Genomic DNA, 20125 nt, shown 5'->3' on the forward strand with positions numbered 1-20125 from the left:
CTAATGTTAAGACCAGTTGGTGAAATGTTGCTCCTGAACTCATACGAAGAAAAAAAAAAAAAATCTTACCTCTTATTTTCAAAAATGCTGCTGTCCAATAGAGAAACCAGGTTATATTTCCCTAATTTAGTTATCAATCTTAGCATCATTGATGGTACCACAGCCACATATCATGCTTTACTCGTGTGATGTAATAAGAGGTATAAATCATCAGTTATCATGTATTCTAGTCACACATGCATACTTGTATCTATCAAATTTTTAGATTTAGCTTCCAGTTTACATGAACCAGAGAGATAGAAGAACAAACTAATCTAAAGGATACCACTAAGAAACAATCAGACAAGTCCAAACTGTGGAACATTCTGTAAGTCAAGTGGCCCACATTCCAAAGAGTTGATGCCTTGAATAGACAAATGAGACCTCAGGGACATAATAACCAAATGCAGTTCATGTTCCTAGATTGGATGCTAACTAGGAAAATGCAGCTGTTTAAGTACATTTTGGAAGTCAACAGGGAAATGTGAAAATAGACTGAGTATTAGATGAATTACTATTTTATTAAATGTAACAATGCTATTTAGGCTATGAAAGAAAATGCTCCTTTTAAAAGAGACATATCCAAGTGGCAGGATACAAAATCAACATACAAAAATCAGTTGTGTTTCTACATATGAACAACAAAGTCACAGAAAGAGAAATTAAGGATACAATCCCATTTACAATTGCAACAAAAAGAATAAAATATCTAGGAATAAACTTAACCAAAGAGGTGAAAGACCTGTACACTAAAAACTATAAAACATGTTCAAAGAAATTGAAGACACAAAGAAATGGAAAGATATTCCATGCTCTAGGATTGGAAGAATTAACGTAGTTAAAATGTCCACACTTCCTAAAGCAATCTATAGATTCAATGCAATCCCTATCAAAGTTCCAATGACAATTTTCACATAAATAGTACAAAGAATCCTAAAATTTATATGGAACAACAGAAGACACTGAATAGCCAAAGGAATCCTGAGAAAAAAGAACAAAGCTGGAGGTATCACATTCCCTGATTTAAAAATATACTACAAAGCCATAGTAACCAAAACAGCATGGTATTGGCACAAAAACAGACACAGATCAGTGGAACAGAATCAAGAGCCCATAAATAAACCCACACATCTATGGACAGCTAATAATAAATAAATAAATAAACGAGATATACTGAAGCTAAAAAGAATTTCCTGTAAAAGTATTAACAAATGGAATTCCAAAACTTTCTCTTTACCTTACACTGGCAGGATGGTAATACTTAAATAAGAAAAAAAAAAAAAAAAGCTGAAGAGAATGCACTACAGAAACTTGGCAGAGAGCAATGAAGAGAACAAGTTTGAAAAGAATAAATTCCAAAGTTGGGACTTCTGACCAATTTCTCATTCTTGCAGTTTAAGGTCAAAACAAAGCTTTTATTGCTATCCTATGAAAAATATGAAATAAATTATTAGATTGAAAAAAAAACTAAAGGAGCTACTCCTACACATCAGGTGCACAAGATAAACCCATATCAAAACAGGTAGGAAAGTCTGATACACAATTCATTAGAAAAATTCTTAGATTAAAAAAATGAATTTATAACACAAAGAGTGAACTCTACTGTAAACTATCGGCTTTAATTTAATAATGTATCAATATTGGTTCATCAGTTTCAACAAATGAACAACACCAATGTAAGACGTTAATAATAGTGAGCACTGTGGTGGGGGTGGGGAGGGAGAGGGAATATACAGCAACTTTCTAGACTTTCTGCTCAATTATTCTGTAAAACTAAAACTCTTCTAAAAGTAAAGGCTATTAATTTAAAAACATGAATTTAGCACTTACAAAAATCTATTACATTTCTATATATCTTCAAACATGTGGTCAAAAGTTAAAAAATATATTTATATTAGCACAAAAAATATTAAATAGCCAGAAATAAATCTCACAGTTATCTGGAAGACCTCTTCCAGATAACATAAAGAAACTATACTATAAACTATAAATCTTTTCTGCAAGACTTAACGAAGGCCTTAAAAATATGGAGGGATATACGATAATCAATGACTAGAATATTCAGTGTTATAAATTTGCATGGATTGGAAGACTCAACATTGTAAACATGTCAGTTCTCCCCAAACTGATATACAGATTTACTTTAATCTCTCTAAAAATTCCAACAGATTGTTTGTGGAACTTAACAAATGCGCGACAAAGTGGTAGTTAAATTTATTGCAAAACTGGCTATCAATGTGGCAGAACATTAAATTGTAATTCACTTTTATATTATACAAAAATTAGCTGAAAATGACTTAATTATAAAAAGTAATAATATTAATCCCTCCAAAAATTATAAAAGTAATAATAATAATTCCTCCAAAAATAATCTAGCAGACTAAATTTAGAGCTGGGAGAGATCTTCATCAAACAGAAAATGCAGAAATAAAAAACAAAAGATTAACAAATTACCCCCATAAAACATAAAAGATTTTATGTAGAAAAAAGGTTTTTAATATCTATAGAAAAACTATAGATATGGAAAAAATGTTTTTGATACAGATAAACAAAGGATTAATAACTAAACATTCAATAAACCCTTATGAATTACAAGGAAATAGTCAAGTAACATGAAAAAGCAATTACAGAAGGACAAATCCAAATGATCAAGAAGCATATATATGAAAAGTTGCTCAAATCTACTAGTCATTGGAAAAGCAAATTAAAAAACACTACATCAATTTATTTCCATTAGACTAACAAAAAATGAAAAGTGCAATAACACTTATTGTTGGCAGAGATGTGGGGAAAAGATTAATCTCACATATGCAAAAGGAAATGAATGTTTGCCAACTCAAAAAATACATATATACAGATTTATTGAAAGACATTTGCTGATTATAATTGCTAATAAATTTAATATGAATAAAATTATGAATATAGACTTATAATTGATCATTAGAAAACTAACATTTAAAAATAATGAGGAAAATTTATTAGGGTAAAATATTTTTAACCTAGTTTATCAAGCCTTTGATCAAAAACAACAAAAATATAAACTTCACAAGATAACACCCATCTCTTTATGTAATGGTTAAAATTATGGGCTCTGGAGTTAACAAACTGTAATTTCAAACCCTAGATACACCACTAGATCCGAGAGTCCTGACATAGTTTCACCTCTTCAAATCCCAATCTTCCATTCGTAAAAGGTTGATAAGCATAGAAATAAATTTTAGCAATCTTTTTTTATTCTCTGACAACCAGAAAGAGAGCACAAGGCCTGAATAAAGCACGCAATGGTCAAAGTGCAAATAGTGAGAAACGAATAACAATTCCCTAAAATTAAGCAACTTCCATTGTCACAGATTTTTGTTTTCTTTCTAAGAATACTCAAACATTATTCTTACATGAATAAATATGCAATATCATGAGGCCTTAGGGTAAGATAGGACTTTTTCCATTCTGAAAATCTACTCAATAATTCATCCGCCTCACCAACTGTAGAAATCTTATTTTTATCTGACCACAACTCCAATGATGACAGCACAACAGTAACTTTAAATTGGGCAAACATCTAAAAACAGAAGAGATAAATAGATGAAAAATTAATCTTTATGTTATTTTACCATAACCACGAAATAGATTCAATGTCTCAACAAATCCTCACTCGGTTTATACGGATGACTTAATTCTAAAGTAAATTCATGCAAATTATCACTCAAAACCAGGATGAGTCTTTCTAACTAGTACGAAAAGGACAATACTTACCGAATTTACAAGGCCAATAATTTCGATGATTTTATTTGTTATAATCATGCTATCAGAGCCCAAGTAATCATACTGAAAAACAAAATTAATTTTAAACACAATTTGTTATGTAATATATTTGAGATTTACTCTCCATCTACTCTCAGAGGTTTGAGGCTGCTTTGGGGTTAAAACAGTTCAAAATAAGACAGTAACGAAAAATGAATATAAGTTGGCTCAATGATACATACTGGTGGGAATGTAAAATTGTATAGCCATTCTGGAAAGTAGTTTGGCAGCTTCTTTCTTTCTTTTTTTTTTTTGAGGAAGATTAGCCCTGAGCTAACTACTGCAGTCCTCCTCTTTTTTCTGAGGAAGCCTGGCCCTGAGCTAACATCTGTGCCCATCTTCCTCTACTTTCTATGTGGGACACCTGCCACAGCATGGTGTGCCAAGCGGTGCCATGTCCACACCCGAGATCCGAACCGGCAAACCCCAAGCCACGAGAAGTGGAACCTGCAAATTTAACCACTGTGCTACCAGGCTGGCCCCAGTAGCTTCTTTCAAAACAAATAATGAATGTATCATATGACCCAGCAATTGTACTCCTGGGCATTTATTCCAGAGAAATAAGAACTGATGCTGACAAAATCCTATAAATGAATGTTCACAATATCTTTATTCATAATAGCCCTATCTTGGAAACAGCTTATATGTCCTTCAAAGGTTAACTGGTTAAATAAATCGTGGTACATTCATACCGTACCATAATACACTACTCAGTAATAAAAAGGAACTGAACTGGTGATATATGGAACAGCTTGGATAAACCTCAAGAAAATAATACTGAATATAAAAAACACCTCAAAAGGATACATAATACATGATAGCATTTATACAATATACCTGAAATCACAGAGATGGACAACAGCTTAGTGATTTGCCAGAGGTAAAAAAAGTATAGCGAAGGGGGAAGAGATGGGTATGACTATAAAGGGATAACTTAAGAGAGTCTTATGGTGATGGTACTGTTGAGTGCCTTGATTGTGGTAGTGGTTACACAAGGCTACATATGTGATACTATCACATAAAACTACAGAAAAACACACAAAAGAGTGTATATATAACTGCTGGAATCTGAATAAGCTCTGTGGAATGTGCCAATGTCAAATTCCATATCTATAAATCATCTCTCTAGAGAACACCATCCCTTGGATGCTCCAGAGGACCCTCAAATTAAACACATCCAAAACTAAACTCATCAGGCTCCCTCAAAAATCTGCTCCTACTTACATTTCCAGTACTTTAGTGAACAGCATTATTATCTATGACCTCCCACACTTATTATACTACATGTTCCATGACAGCAGAACTTTTTCTGTTTTATTCACTGCTGTGTCCTCAGTAAATAGAACTCTAACTGGCACCTAGATGATGCTCGATAAATTTATTAAGTGAATGAATAAATCAAATCAATTTACAAGTCTTTGTAATTCAACCTCATCAGTAACTTTTAAAAGTGTCCTTTTCCTTCTATTCCTATTACTACTAATTTATAAATTTTTACTTTAATTACTTCAATAGTCTCTTAAATTGTTCTTCCTTCTCCAATTTTCCCACCAGCAATCCAGTCCCTACACTTCTACAAAAATTAGGATTCTAAAATGAAAACATGAACATGTCACTCCCCTGCTCAAAATCTATCAATGACTCTCCATCACGTTTAGGATAAAATTCAAATATCATGTCAATTCTTCATTTCTTTCCATTTCCCTTCTTCAATCCTGTGTATTAATCATACTAAAATTCTTGCAGTTTTCTGAAAAGAACCTTCTCTCATACTTATCTGCCCTTGCAAAGGAAGGTTTTTCACAAAGTCTTCCCTGGTCCTACCCTCCCCTTGTTACCCAACTAATCAATCCAGAATCCAACCCACAACCACCTCCATTATCAGGCTCTTATACTCCAAGCCATTATTCCCCTGCCCTAATCACCCAAGGGCCAGGTACCAGACAACCAGAGACAACCGCTACACCCCAGAATCCACTGAAACTAGCCTAGTCTAAACCTGTTTACCTTGCCTTGCCCGTTCCTTCCCACAGAAACCACAATCGAGGCTCCTTGCTCATGTTTTCCCCTTGCTCTCTCTGTCTCCTGACCTACCCTGTTGCTCCCCTGTGTGGTTTCTGCATGATGTGGTGTGCCCTTTCCTTTTAGGAATTCTGAACAATAAACTGTTGGTTACAGTCATTTAAGGAAATCTCTATCAATTCATTAGCTGACCATTAATGGAAAATAGACTTTAGAGACAAATCATAGTCTATAGCAAAAATAGTTCAGAAAAATCACTAAACAAACAAACTACAACCCACAATAAGCAAGAATGGCAAACCATGAGAAGGGTGGGAAATTTGATTTCTAGAGTTACCACTTTGTAATATTCAAAATGTCAGTTCTCAACGAAAAAATATGAAGCATGCAAAGAAACAAGAAAGTGTGGTTCATTTGCAGGGAAAAAAAGAAACAGAAACTATTCCTAAGGAAGCCTAGACATTGGACTAACAGGCAAAGATGCTCACAGAGCTAAGAGAAACCATGGAGAAAGAACTAAAGGAAACAAGAAGAATGATGACTCACCAAGTAAAGAATAACAATAAAAATACAGAAATAACAAAAGAGAAATTCTGAAGCTTAAAATACAGTAACACAAAGGAAAATTCAAATGTCAAAACAAATCAATTGGGGCCAGCCTGGTGGTGCAGCAGTTAAGTTTGCCTGTTTCGCTTTTCGGCGGCCCAGGGTTCACCGGCTCCGATCCTGGGTGCGGAAATGGCACTGCTTGGCATGCCATGCTGTGGTAGGCATCCCACATATAAAGTAGAGGAAGATTGGCATGGATGTTAGCTCAGGGTCAGGCTTCCTCAGCAAAAAAGAAGAGGACTGGCAGTAGTTAGCTCAGGGTTAATCTTCCTCAAAAAAAAAAATCAATCAAGGTTATTCAGTATGAGGAACAGAATTAAAAAAGAATAAGAAAAATGAAGAGTCTAAGAGACCTGTGGCACATCATCAAGAATATCAACATATGCATAATAGGTGTCCCCAGAAGAAGAAAAAGAGAAAGGAGCAGAAAGGAAATTTGAAGAACTAATGGGTGGAAACTTTCCAAATTTGTTGAAAGACATGAATTTACACATCCAAGGAAATCGAAAAACTCTAGGTGGGGTAAATTCAGAAGGATCCACACCAACACACATTAAAATCAAACTGTCAAAAGCCAATGATAAAGACAGAATTTTGAAAATAGCATGATAGAAAGCAACTCATCATGAACAAAGGATCCTCAAAAATATTAACATCCAATTTCTCATTAGAAACCATGGAGGCAAGAAGCAGTGGGATGACATTTAAAGTGCTGAAAGAAAAAACTGTCAACCAAGAATTTTGCATCTAAGAAAACTAATCTTCAAAAATGAAGGGGAAATTACGACATTCCCAGATAAACAAAAACTGAGGGAGTTGGTTGCCAGGAGAGCTGCCAGTTATGGGCTGAATTGTCTCCTCTCAAAATTCATACACTGAAGTCCTAACCACCAGTAACTATACTTGGGGATAGGGCCTTTAGAGAAGTATTAAGTTTGGTCATTAGGGTGGGCCCTAGTCATAACTGGTACCCTTATAAAAAGAGAAAATTAGGATAAAGACACATACAGAAGGGAGACCATGTGAAGACAGAGGGAAAAGATAGCCATCTACAAGCTAAACAGAGAGGCCTCAGAAGGAATCAACCCTGCCAACACCTCTATCTCAGATCTCTACCTCCAGAACTGAGAAAACAAATTTGAGTCGTTTAAACCACCTGGTCTGAGGTACTTTGTTTTGATAGCCCTAATACACTATCCTCAATAAATACCAAAGTTAGTCTCTCAAGCCAGAATGAAAGTACATTAGGTAACTCAAAGCTGTACAAAGAAATAAAGAACATAGTAAATGGGACTACTTTGGTAAATACAGGAGCCAGTATTATTATCTTTTGGCTTGTAACTCCTCTATTTTCTCATACTATTTAAAAGCAAATGCACAAAGCAATAATTATAAATTAATTTCAATGAGAGTACAATGTGTAAAGATATGATTTATGACAACAACATAAAGGGATTAGAAATATATAGGAGCAGAGATTTTTGTAAACTATGAATGCTAAATTAACATTAATTAAAACCAAGATTATTATAAATTTAAGATGTTAATTATAATGTCCAAGGTAACCACTAAGAAATTAAGTAAAAATATACAGAAAAAAATGAGAAGGGAATCAAGACAATACACAAGGAAAAAATCAAATAAACAAAAGAAAGCAATAATGGCATAGTTGAAGAACAAAAATATATATAAAACATAGAAAATGATAAAATGTCAGAAGTAAGTCTTTCCTTGTCATTAATTACTTTAATTGTAAATGTATCAAACTCTCCAATTAAAGGACAGAGATTGGCAGAATGGATCAAAAAAATATGATCCAACTATATACTTTCTAAAGAGACTCACTTTAGATCCAAAGACACAAAAAGTTGAAACTGAAAGCATGGAAAAAGATATGCCATGTAAAAGTAACCAATAGTAACTGAGATGGCTACACTAATATCAGAAAAAATATATATATATTTTAAGCCAAAAAATTTTAAGAGACAAAGAAGGATATTATATATTGATAAATGGGTCAATCTATCAAAATATACAATTAAAAACATATACATACCTAAAAATAGAGCCCCTGTGGGAGCCTGGAATTGGCCACCCCAAGGTATGTCTCTTTGGCATGAGGATTATTTGTGGCTCTTTACTTTGCAGCCAGGAAAGCAACTGAAAAGTAGAATTTACTTACCCTTTGTAAGAGACATTTACACTGTAAAGGAACTCTCCATCTGTAAAGATATCTCCCTCTCTACCAGGAAGAAGGGGAGATGACCTTATCTCTACAAACTCTTAATCAATGGGGAAGGCAAGGACTTAAATCTGCACTTGTTTATTGTGCTTGCCTGGTAACCTCCTGTAACTGACTCCCCCCACCCCCAACATCCTCCTTTGTCTTCAGCTGGATATGATATTTCAGCTGTGGGGGTTTCAGCCATTTTGGCGAGTTGCTCAGCTTGCCTGAGCAGCTCCCAGGTATACATTGACAAATAGAAATGGCAAGCAATAGGATATATTGGGGTACATGAGGAAGCCATTTGGTGTAAACCTAATTTGGCCTGACTTTGCTATTTCTTCCAAAAGGGACTGACTGTGGCCATTGAGCATGCATTGTATATCTGCTTTAAAACATTTACTATGGCAAGAACAAAGGCCCTTAAGATAAAGGTGCAACTTCCCTCCCCCTCCCAACGTTGGCATTTCCTTAAGGATTAAGCATCATTCCTTAGGCTAGGAACTGATTGCTGCACTCACCTGTGACCACCCAGCTTGAGACAATAGACTTGCCTCCTGCTATGCCCTCCGAGATAGCAGACCCACTACCTGCTGTGTCCATCAAGCCCTGTGCCAACAGGGCAATCTTGTGACTATTGTGGGAGGGACATTTCAATCATATGTGAAACGTCCTGTTTGGGGGTATATAACCACTCTGTACACCTCACTTCTTTGGTGCCCTTTCTTCCTTTGGGAAGAAAGGCCCCAGGCCATGGTCCTCAGATTTCAGCTCAGAATAAACTCTCCCAAATTTTCATCTATAGATTGGTTATGGATTATTTTCATCTAGAAGAGGAAGATGGGCATGGATGTTAGCTCAGGACCAGTCTTCCTCAGCATAAAGAGGAGGATTGTGTGGCAGATGTTAGCTCAGAGCTAATCTTCGACCCCCCCCCCACCCAAAAAAAGAAAAAAGAAACTTCTCCTCAGCTAAAAAATTTCATTTCTTCTTTCTTAGAAAGCATTCGTCTGAGCCTCCTCTTTTTTCTTTGCCCAATGGTTTTGAAAAAGTTATTTACACTTACTACTTTCGGTTTCTCACAATTTGCCTCTCCCTAATACCATGTAGTCTAGTTTTACTCCCAAAATTTAACTGAAACTATCCTCTTGAAAGTCACAAATTACTTCCAAGCCAAGCTTTTTCAACTCATTCATCAAAGAATGAAACCCTATAGAAAGTTATTTTGATTATTTTCTCAATTCCCTGAAGGATGGCACATAGCTAGTACTATTTTCCATAAACTTCACCAGCTCTCACAATAGTGTATGATCTAATTTCTACATTAAATCCCTTATTCCACATCCCTGCTGGTGGCCCTGCCTCCCTGATAAACCCTAACTGATACAGTCAGTTACAGGTTCACTTCTTAGTGTGATATCCTGTCCTGATTATAAAGGCCCTGCAGGTTCTGCTAATTTAAGACTGTATCGATTTTTCTTCAGGAGGTGAGTCACTATTTTTTCCCTTCCTAACCCCCCTAACAAAAGACTACTTGAGGCATTAGGACCAAAAATTTAATTAATTCACAGGAGAGCGTCTATTCATCTGAAACAACTAAAAATGTTAATAACAACTATATTCGTAATTTTTAATACTCAATTTTTTATTATAAGTAAACAAATTCATATAAATAAAATAAAATGGAAAACTAAAGAATAAAAAATTACCTTCGCTTAAGGTGCACAGTATATGGTTTCTCATCTATTGGAATAATATAGGATATCTGTTCCTAGAGAGTCCAGAACAACTGAGAGTGAGGACAAATGTAATAGAAGAAGCAAAACAACAATTTTACATGAATTAATCCTTTCAAACAGTGCTTAAAATTTGTTGATTAAAATGTCTCAGACTACGTATGATTTAAAATCTGCAACAATATATCAAAAATTATAACTTGTATTATATAAGCCATTCTTACTATTTCCACAAAAATAAGCCCAACCTAAGGGTTAAAAATCTATTTGTCACTGAATTTTAAACTCTTCCGAAGGAGAGACTGTGTGTTGTCCTGCAGTGTCTATGCAGGTGGAGTCACTGGGAGAGTAAGGTATTCAATATCAGTGAAGTTCACTCCACTAGGCACAAAAATTATTTATTTTAACCATTTTACTAAAATGTATTGCCCGTTTCCTATATTTTCAAACAGAAGATTATTGAACAAAATTTGGTATTGTTTCTGACTCTATCACTACTGTTCTCAAGTTAAAACATGGAGAGCAATAAGCTGTAACATCAGTAGGTCAGTGAACCTGACTGATGAGATTTTATCCAGCAAAAGAGAACATATGCAAAACAAGAGTTAGAGCATCATGAAAAGAAAACTTAGAGCACATAAAGCCCAAAAAGACACAAATATCAGAACAGAGAAAAGATGAGCATTCCAGGATCTGTGAAACTAAGAAGCAACAGGAAGACTATACAAATCAAAAAAGAATAAGGCGGGTTGTTATAGGGTCTAATGAACGGTCAAAACTGAAATAGGAAGGTACCGTCACGGCGATAAGTCAAGTTGCTTTCATGTGCCCCCTGCTGTGATGTGATGAGAACAGTATTTAACTCTGCGGTAATCTTCCCTAAAACTCACAACCTCAGTCTAATCATGAGAAAACATCAGAGAAATACAAATTGAAGGACGCTCTACAAAATGTCTGACCAATAATCTTTAAAACTGTCAAGGTCATGAAGAAGTAAGGAAAGACTGAGAAACAGAGCCAAGGAGACTGCGGAGACAGGACAACTCACTGCAAGGTAGGATCCTGGACTGGATCCTGGAACAGAACAAGGACGTTAGTGGAAAAACTGGTAAAATCCAAATAAATCCTGAATTTTGTTAATAGTAATACATTGATGCTAATTTCTTAGTTTTCACAAATATAATGTATCAACATAGTTATATAAGACGTTGACTTTAAGGGAAACTGAGTGAACATATATGGGAACTCTGGAGCATCTCTGCAACTTTTCTGTAAATCTAAAATTATTCCAAAATTTTAAAACTTTACCTTCTAAAAAGTAAAATCAGAAATAAATTGAAGACAGAAGCAAAACAAGTATATGGGAGACATAAGAAAGCGATACCACATGAAAATCCTGACACTGAAGCAGCAGCGTGTCCTGGCTTTCAAATTAGCATTGGTGAGAAAATAGCCCCTTAGTGAGCCTGATCTGAATATAACTGAACATAGATGCTGGAGCATTTTTATCCCTTTTTCTTTTTTGTTGTATGTGAGGAAGATTGGCCCTGAGCTAACATCTGTACCAATCTTCCTCTATTTTATGTGGGATGCTGCCACAGCATGGCTTGATGAGCAGTGCTAGGTCCATACTCAGGATCAGAATCTGTGAACCTCTGGCGGCCTAAGTGGAGCTCATGAACTTACCACCAAGCCGCTGGTCAGCCCCATCTTTTTTAAGTGGATCTGCTGAGCAAGTTCTCCTAAGTTGTTCTTGGATGAATATTTTTCTCAAAGCAAAAACTTAATAATCGTTAAGATGTTAGTGTACCAGACACACTTCCTTTAACTGTCCTTTCACTAGCATGAAATGCACTCTATTTGCAGACTATGTAGAGAAAATTAGCTAGATCTTTAAAGAATGTACAGGGGTTGATTAACAAAAGCCATAAGAGAATTTACTGAACAATACTGGCAAATTTGTGTTTTAAGTTTTAATAACAGACTTTCGATGATCAAGAAATTCTATCCCTTCTGGAACTTCCCCCATATAATATTTCAAATAAGTCTGCCAGAATGTTATTTGCAAAGTGTTCTAATAATTTCAATAGTTTCAGAAAACACTTTTCCCTACCACCTGCTCGTACAGTTCCAAAATCACTCCCTTCACGAAATATATTTTAGTAAATGTTTGGAAGCCCTGTAGATCTTTAAGCATTTGGGGACTGAGAAGAAGTAGATTGATCTGAATTTACAGTGACCTACATTGGCAATTTATCTTTCTGTTTCACAAAACTATGGACTAGTCGGATAGTGTCTTAGGCCGGGTTCCCTAGAAGCAGAGTCTGAAACAAGGATACTTTTGCAAGTGCTTTATTGAGGGAGCACTCTCAGGAGGAACCTGGAAGAGAGTGAGAGAAGCAAGAGAGGGAGGAAGATGCAGCTAAAGTAGATATGATTTCAGGGAAATTCTAGCCTTAGCCTGATGCTCTAGGGGACCTCTAGAGTATAAATTGTGCCTTAGAGTCTTTCCCACCTTGAGACAAGGGGGCTGGGCTTTTGTATCCCCTGTACCGACTGTCTTCAGCTGAAGGGCTGCCCTGGGGCATGGGGTCAGGGAGTAACTCCAAGACAACTCCAGGAGAGGTAACTCAATAGCCAAAAGGCAATTCTCCAGAGAAGATTACCAACTCTTGGAATAGTACCTCAAGAGCCCAGGAACAAACAACACAAACTGAACCTATAAAGCAATTCTGGCCAGGGACTTGGGGTTGTAGACACACCAACAGTGCCCGCCACCTCCCTATCCTAGAAATTCATCTTGATGCCCTAATGGACACTCATCATCTCCTTGCTCTACTGTCTATTCTAGATTGTCCTTACCCTCAGTCATCACTTCTTCCAGATGGCTAGCCTGATAGGGTGAACCAGAGACCTTCATCATCCCTCGGGGTTCTAAAGCCCCAGTTACCATACCCTTATCAGGCCATACTTGCTATATTTTCCCATTTACAGCTAAAACTAGGCATGAGAATTTTCAGAAAAGCCTCAGTGGATCACTTGAGTGCCAAACACTTGCCTTTCTGCCCCTCTACCCCATTGTTCAGCAGCATCCCTAGCTCCTCATGATAATCACAGTAAATTATCCTGAAATATGGTAATTTCTTTTCTTTCCTTTTTTTTGGCTTGTTGTTCTACTGTCACAAAGAATGAAAAATGACTACATGGCAGCTATAGTTTTAAGGTTAGTGGGAGATTTACTATGTTCCCTGGTAGAAGCATCCTTCCCCTGGGATCCAGAACCTTTATATCATCAGAGCATAAGGTTGTAGGTAATGGAATCAAATACCCTCAAGTTGTTCACTGGAAGCGCTGGTGAGTAGGGGCACTTCTACTACCACTCTGTGGTTCTTGGACAATATCCATCTGTTTAACGTATAGACTACACTCTGTAATACCTCATCCTTGCAATTACCGTCTCCAAGCTGGAGTTTAACTGCATTTTTAAGAGGCCAATCCATTACTCTATCAGGCTGGTTGCTTCTGGATGGTGCCTTATGTGGCAGGGACCAGTGGATCTCACGGTCATGCACCCATTGTCACACTTTATTTGGCATAAACTGGATCTCTTCATCTGATCCCATGTCCATAGATCAGACATACGGTGAAACCCTGGATAATCATGCCAGACAATGCACTGCAGAGAGTGATGCTGGCCAAGTTGCTTTGGTCAGGAAAAGTAAGTCCATATCCAAAACTATGTATCAAGAACAGTAAGCAAAAAGCCTTGCCCCTTGAACAATAGAAAGAGTCTGATGTAATTAACATGTTAACAAATAGATGGTTGATCTCCTCAAGTGAGTATACCATTATCTGGGGCTTAGAATCAATCTCTATTGCTAACAGGTCAGAAATTCAGAAGTGGCAATAACTATAGCCTTGGTGAAAGAGAGCCTAAGCTGTTGGACTCATGCATAGCCTCCTTCTCTACCATCCACAGCTATTTCATCCATGAGTCCATTTGTGCAAGCACTGGAACAGCCAAGGACAGAGGTTGACCTTCATCGGCTGGCTGCGTCATCCATCCATTTGTTTGTTTTGTGACCCTTCCATAGTGCATGCTCTCTGGTATGCATTAACATGCAACACAAGGTCCACTCACATGCCTTTTCCCCAGATTCCTCAATCCAGTCTTCCAGTCTGCTCCTTCCAGGACCTGACAAAACACCCAAAATCATTTGCCACAGCCCATGAACCTGTGTATATTTTTACTTGGCCTATTTCCTTCTTAAAAGAAAAATGGATTATCAGGTGTACCACCTGAAGCTCTCCCATTAGGAGGACGTCCCCTAACCACTGTCTTTAAGGGCCAACACTGATAGGAGGGATAGTGAAGCAATAATCCAGTTTTGGTTTGTACAAATATCCCAAGCTAACTCATTCATGAACCAAGCTCAGTTTATGTTTTCTTCTTTCATTACATGCATAAGGAGACCCCTCACAAGTCCACAGGTGTGAGCTAAAAGAGGGGCATTAGTGCAACAATAAGTGATGACACGAAACTTATTTGTGCCCTCTAGACGTACTCAATCTCAGTCTCGGATGTATTGCCATTGGGCCTAACCAACTTTACAATTTAGTGAATCTAATAGCGCCTGTTTGTGATGGGTAGTTCTGGTTGCAGAGTCATTTAATATCTCACGGTCAGATTCTCAGTCTCTATCAAAGACCAGCAGTATATCAGGAGCTGCTTTTTTGAATGGTGTATAGTTCTCTGATGAAGACAACATGGCCTTGCTCCAGAAGTCCAGAGTTCTGGGGCAGAACTCTCTTATTGGGTTTATCTGAGACTCCATACAGCATCTATTTCCACCATAAATACTTCCAGTGCCTTGGGGTCTACTGGTTCATATAGCCCAAGAAGCAGGGATGCCAGTACTGTAACCTGTATCTGATGTAGAGCTTTCTTACTTTGGACTCCCCTTGAAACTGGCAGTCTTCTAACTCACTTAATAAATGAGCGAGAATAGTATTCCCAAGCGCAAATTATGCTGCCTCCAAAACCAAAAGAGGCCTACCAAGTGTTATGGCTCTTTCTTAGTGATAGAAGGTACAAGGTGCAACTATCTATTCTTCATCTTAGAGGGGATGTGGCAGCATGTCACTCACCACTAGACCGTAAAAATATCATTGATGCATCAGATACCTGAATCTTTATAGGATGCATCTCTCATCCTCTTGGGGCTATAGTTTACCAGGGCTTCTGGAATACTTGCCATTTTTTATAATGTCTATTAACTTTATGTAATTGGTATAGAGGACCAACATGAAGTTCTATGGAATGTCCAGATGATCTAGATTCCTTTGACTATATTATGACAGAGAACAGAATTAATATGGCAAAACTATGAATTTAAATGGTTGTCCATCCCAGGCAAGTGTGAACTTCTTTTGATCTCCTTCCTGAGATGCTGAAAACTCACTGACACGATCAGTAGCTTACCTCTGAAGTTTTGGAACTCTTACAACTAAGCCCTGGGCTTTCAACAACATAAGTCCTCTACCTGCAAGAGATGAGGCTCATTACCAAGCTGGTCCCCTGACATTCACACGCCATTTAAAATTAACGACTAAGTAGCTTGAGCCTGTAATTTACTCTTTTCAATGCCTTAATGATACTGAGCAACAGCCATCAATTCCATAATCCTCATAATTACCATTTCCCCTGTACCTGTCAAACACATGAGCTACTGCGCTAGCCAGAACATCTATTCCATCTATTTACCATCACAGCTCACTGCAACTGAAAATCTTAGTAATTTCACTGCTATACCTGTCATAAATCACCAGCATCCCACCTTTCACGAGGGTCCTCATTGCCAACTAAATGGTAGATAATCCAACTCGAGAATCCCATTCTTAAAGTCAGCTTCCTAGAACCACCCCATTTCTGGTACCAACTGTCTTAGCTGGTTTCACAAGGAGCTGAGTCTGAAGGGAGGGTTATCTTGCAACTGACTGAATGAAGAAGCACTCTCAGGAGAAACCTATTGGAGAGTGAAGGAAGCAGAATTGGCAAAGGGTAAGAGTTCAGCATGGATATAGTTTCAAGCGAAGTCTAGATTCAGCCTGATCCCAAAGGGAGCTCTGAAGAGGAACTGTACCCCAAAGTCTATCCTGCCTTGAGGTATGAAACCAGAGTTTGTAAATCCTCACACTTGTCAATCATTGGCCCCTGGAACTCTGGATGAGGTAGCTCCAATACCCCAAGGCAATCTTCTGAAGAAATCTGTAGGTGTGAGCCATTAGCAGTAGCACCCATCGCAGCTAGATGATGGGAAAACTCAAGCAAACCAGTAAAGGAGTACCTTAGGATCAGCGTAAAACTCTAGCAGTGTTTGTGGTAGATGAATTGAAAGGATAAACAAATCCTCTTTATAATAGAAAGACCTATAGGCAAGACAAAATTATGATGACAGTGTAATCACTAAATCCCTTCTAAAATCAAACAGAGAAACTAGAATATTAAAAAAAAAATCAACATCTCCATCAGTGTATCCTCATAAACAAAAGATTATGGCGCAGGGGGAAGGGGCAGAGGAATGCAAATCAAAGACAACAGTAGAACCTCCAGAAGATCTGTACAACGTCATCAGCTGTTTGGAGAAGGGAAAAGAGAGGGGAGTTCTTATACTCTGAAAAATCCTAGGACAAGAGAAATTGCCAATTCTTTCAAAAGGAGTGAAGCCCACACTAAATGGAAAGCCTCGGTAAGCATGGTTACTTGCAAAACTGTGACATAGTTCCACACGGCCCAATCTTCAGGAAATGCAAAAAAGACCCCATAAACAGAGACACACTAAGTGTCTATAGGAAGATTGGCTGCAGGTTGACCTAAGCCTGCTAGGGTCTTGGAAACACCCAACAAAGTCTTTCTTTCAGAAGGATAGAGGGCCTGCTCATAGTAGAATACAAGCAACAATGTAGGCAAACGAAAGGTTCAGCTGCTGGGGGAAAGAGTTCCAGAAACTCAGCTCTATGGAGCTGCCTATACAGAAAGCCCATACTGATAATGCTTTAATTTAAAACACAAGAAGGGAACCCTTACACTATGAAGCTAGAAAAGACATTCTGGCCTCCCACCACTGAAACATAAATCTCATCATAAACTGCAGAAAAATCCTTATCATTTAGAAATGAGAAAGAGAAAATGATCGCAATTATGCCCTATACAAAGATATTGTAAGAGAAATGATAAAAATCAGTAGAATAGTCTACGAATATCTGAGGAAGGCACACCAGAAAAATATGACAATACATCAGGTGAAAACTGTCACCTAATATGACAAAATAATCCAAAATAAAAATAACTATAAAGCTACAAAACAACAGCAAAAAACAGAAATAGATGAGATGGCTAAACAGAAGAGAATGTGAAATAAGAGCTAACAGAGCTCAGGATAAAAATTGAAATTAAAAAAATTATTTCAGAAATTAAAATTAGACACAAAATCCCATACGTCACAAAGCATAATAAAGAAAAATAGAGAATAGAAGGAAGAAGTATTTTAAAAATCAAAGGGGAAAAACTACATGAACACAAAAAATTAGAAAATAATAAATGGAAAAAACAAGCAACGAAGATTTAACATATTGAAGTTCTCAAAAGAGTAAGCCAAATTAACAAAAATGAGCAGATATTTAAAATTATTATTCAAGAAAACATTCCTGAAATAACAGAAGACTTGAAGGAACATTGAGATATATACATGAGAAATGTATATAAATATGAAGTATATAATGTTATATGCATTATATAAATTTATTTGTATATAAATATGCAAAATAGATATTTTAGATATTTCAAAGTAAATAAAATGTATAAAATACAAAATGCATATTATATAAATATATAAATTTATATATGATATGTTATTTAAGTAAAATGTAATACAAATATACAATACATATGTCACTTTATATATGGTTTATTCATATATAAATACTGCAATTTAAAAATCAATGTTGATATCAATAAAACCCAATGGGCTTAAATCACTTATTAAAAGGAAAATATTTTCTGATTACTTAACAATGTAAATTTTAATTCCATGCTAAATTTAAAGACATACTTCCAACAGATTTTAAACAGATTCTAAAAGGTTAAAAATAAAGGATGGCCAAAGATATACCATGCAAATGCAAATAAAAAGGAAGAAGAAATCACAAACTTAATACCAAACAAGGCACAACTCAGGCCAAAAATGCATGAAATGAGAAAAGAATGGACTTCTTAATCATGCTAAAGTTTGCAACTGACAAAGTTAAAATACTCACTATATCTATGCACCTAGTATCACAGCAACAACTTACAGCAGAAATCACAAGAGCTGCAAGGAGACAGACAGAAACAAACTAATATTAAAATATTTTAACCAATCTCTCTCAGTCCAAGAAAGAAGTTGTTTGTAGTAAACAAAGGCAGAGTGATATATAACAAACTTTGAAACCCCTCCCCAACAGAGAATTCACCTCCTTTTCAAGCGCATGATAAATTTCCATAGAAGACATACAAAAAGTAGTAACAGAACTCTCCTATCAAAAGTTATCGAGGCCAGATTTTTTCATACAGAAATTCTACTAGACCTTTAAAAATCAGATAATCTTAAAGCAATTCTAAATAGAAAAGAAGGAAATTTTTTGAATTCTTTTTTTGAGCTAAGCATTACTTTAATACCAAAATTTAACAAGATTACACACACATAATACCCCATAGACTAAAAGTACTTATAAATCTCAGTACAATAAAACAGACAAAAATGTTGGCAAACATAATCCAATAACCAAGTGGGAATACAAATGTAATTCCATTTTAGAAAATCCGTTACTATATTTCATTACATTAACCTATCTAAAGAAAAAATCAGATGATCATTCCAATGCCAAAATCCAGAAAAAATGACAATTTTAAAAATCACTATTTGTAACATCTAATGAAATAATGGAAATGGGCAATAACTAGGATCAACACTAGGAGAATAATAAACACTAGGAGAAACACTGAGGGAGGATTTGTTACAGGATTGGACAAAAGCACCTTCCAGCGATCAACTTTAGCATCGTTAAAAGAGGTGCAACCATTTGTGTCGTGTACCGCTCATGCGATACAATCCGCAGTGCTCAACTCCACCAAGGCACTGTTTTCGTCCCTCACCCAAAAAGAGGCTAAACCTAATCAAACCTGTAGGTCAATGATTGTCAAACTTTAGTGAGCATCAAAATTATCCCCAAAGATTCTTCTTCAATAGGCCAAGAGTAAAACCCATAAATTTGCATTTCTAGGTAATCCCGATGCTGATGGTCCACAAAACATCCTTTCAGGAATACTTCCAAGTCCTGTTTGGAATCAGCTAAAGCCAGACTGAGGGACACCCCATAAGATAAATCAATGGCATTCAAAAAAAAGGGGGGTAGCTATAGAAATAAAATTTTAAAATAGAAACACAAAATACAGTGTTTGAGCCTTATTTAGATCCTGTGTCAAACTAAATGTAAAGAAATTTTTAGAAAATTGGAGACATTTGACAAGGTACTAGGATTGGATGATATAAATGATTTTCATCTTAATTTTGATATGATGTGACAATTGTATGATTGGTTATATATAAAAATGTTTATATCAGTTAAAGATGCATGCTAAAGTATTTATGGATTA

General features: G+C 36.3%; 1 protein-coding gene across 1 annotated transcript in view; it reads right to left on the bottom strand.

The window, feature by feature from the left end:
- LOC102149449 (translation initiation factor IF-2) overlaps positions 1–20125 on the bottom strand; it is a 90466-nt gene that overhangs the window by 36819 nt on the left and 33522 nt on the right. Inside the window, exons 5-6 of the mRNA XM_070252765.1 lie at positions 3793–3864; positions 3432–3598 (exon numbers count right to left, since the gene is read on the bottom strand). Of these exons, the coding sequence (XP_070108866.1) occupies positions 3432–3598; positions 3793–3864 (239 nt within the window). The remainder of the gene's footprint in view (positions 1–3431; positions 3599–3792; positions 3865–20125) is intronic.

This window comes from Equus caballus, chromosome 27, assembly GCF_041296265.1.
Source record: "Equus caballus isolate H_3958 breed thoroughbred chromosome 27, TB-T2T, whole genome shotgun sequence".
NCBI classification, from domain to species: domain Eukaryota; kingdom Metazoa; phylum Chordata; class Mammalia; order Perissodactyla; family Equidae; genus Equus; species Equus caballus.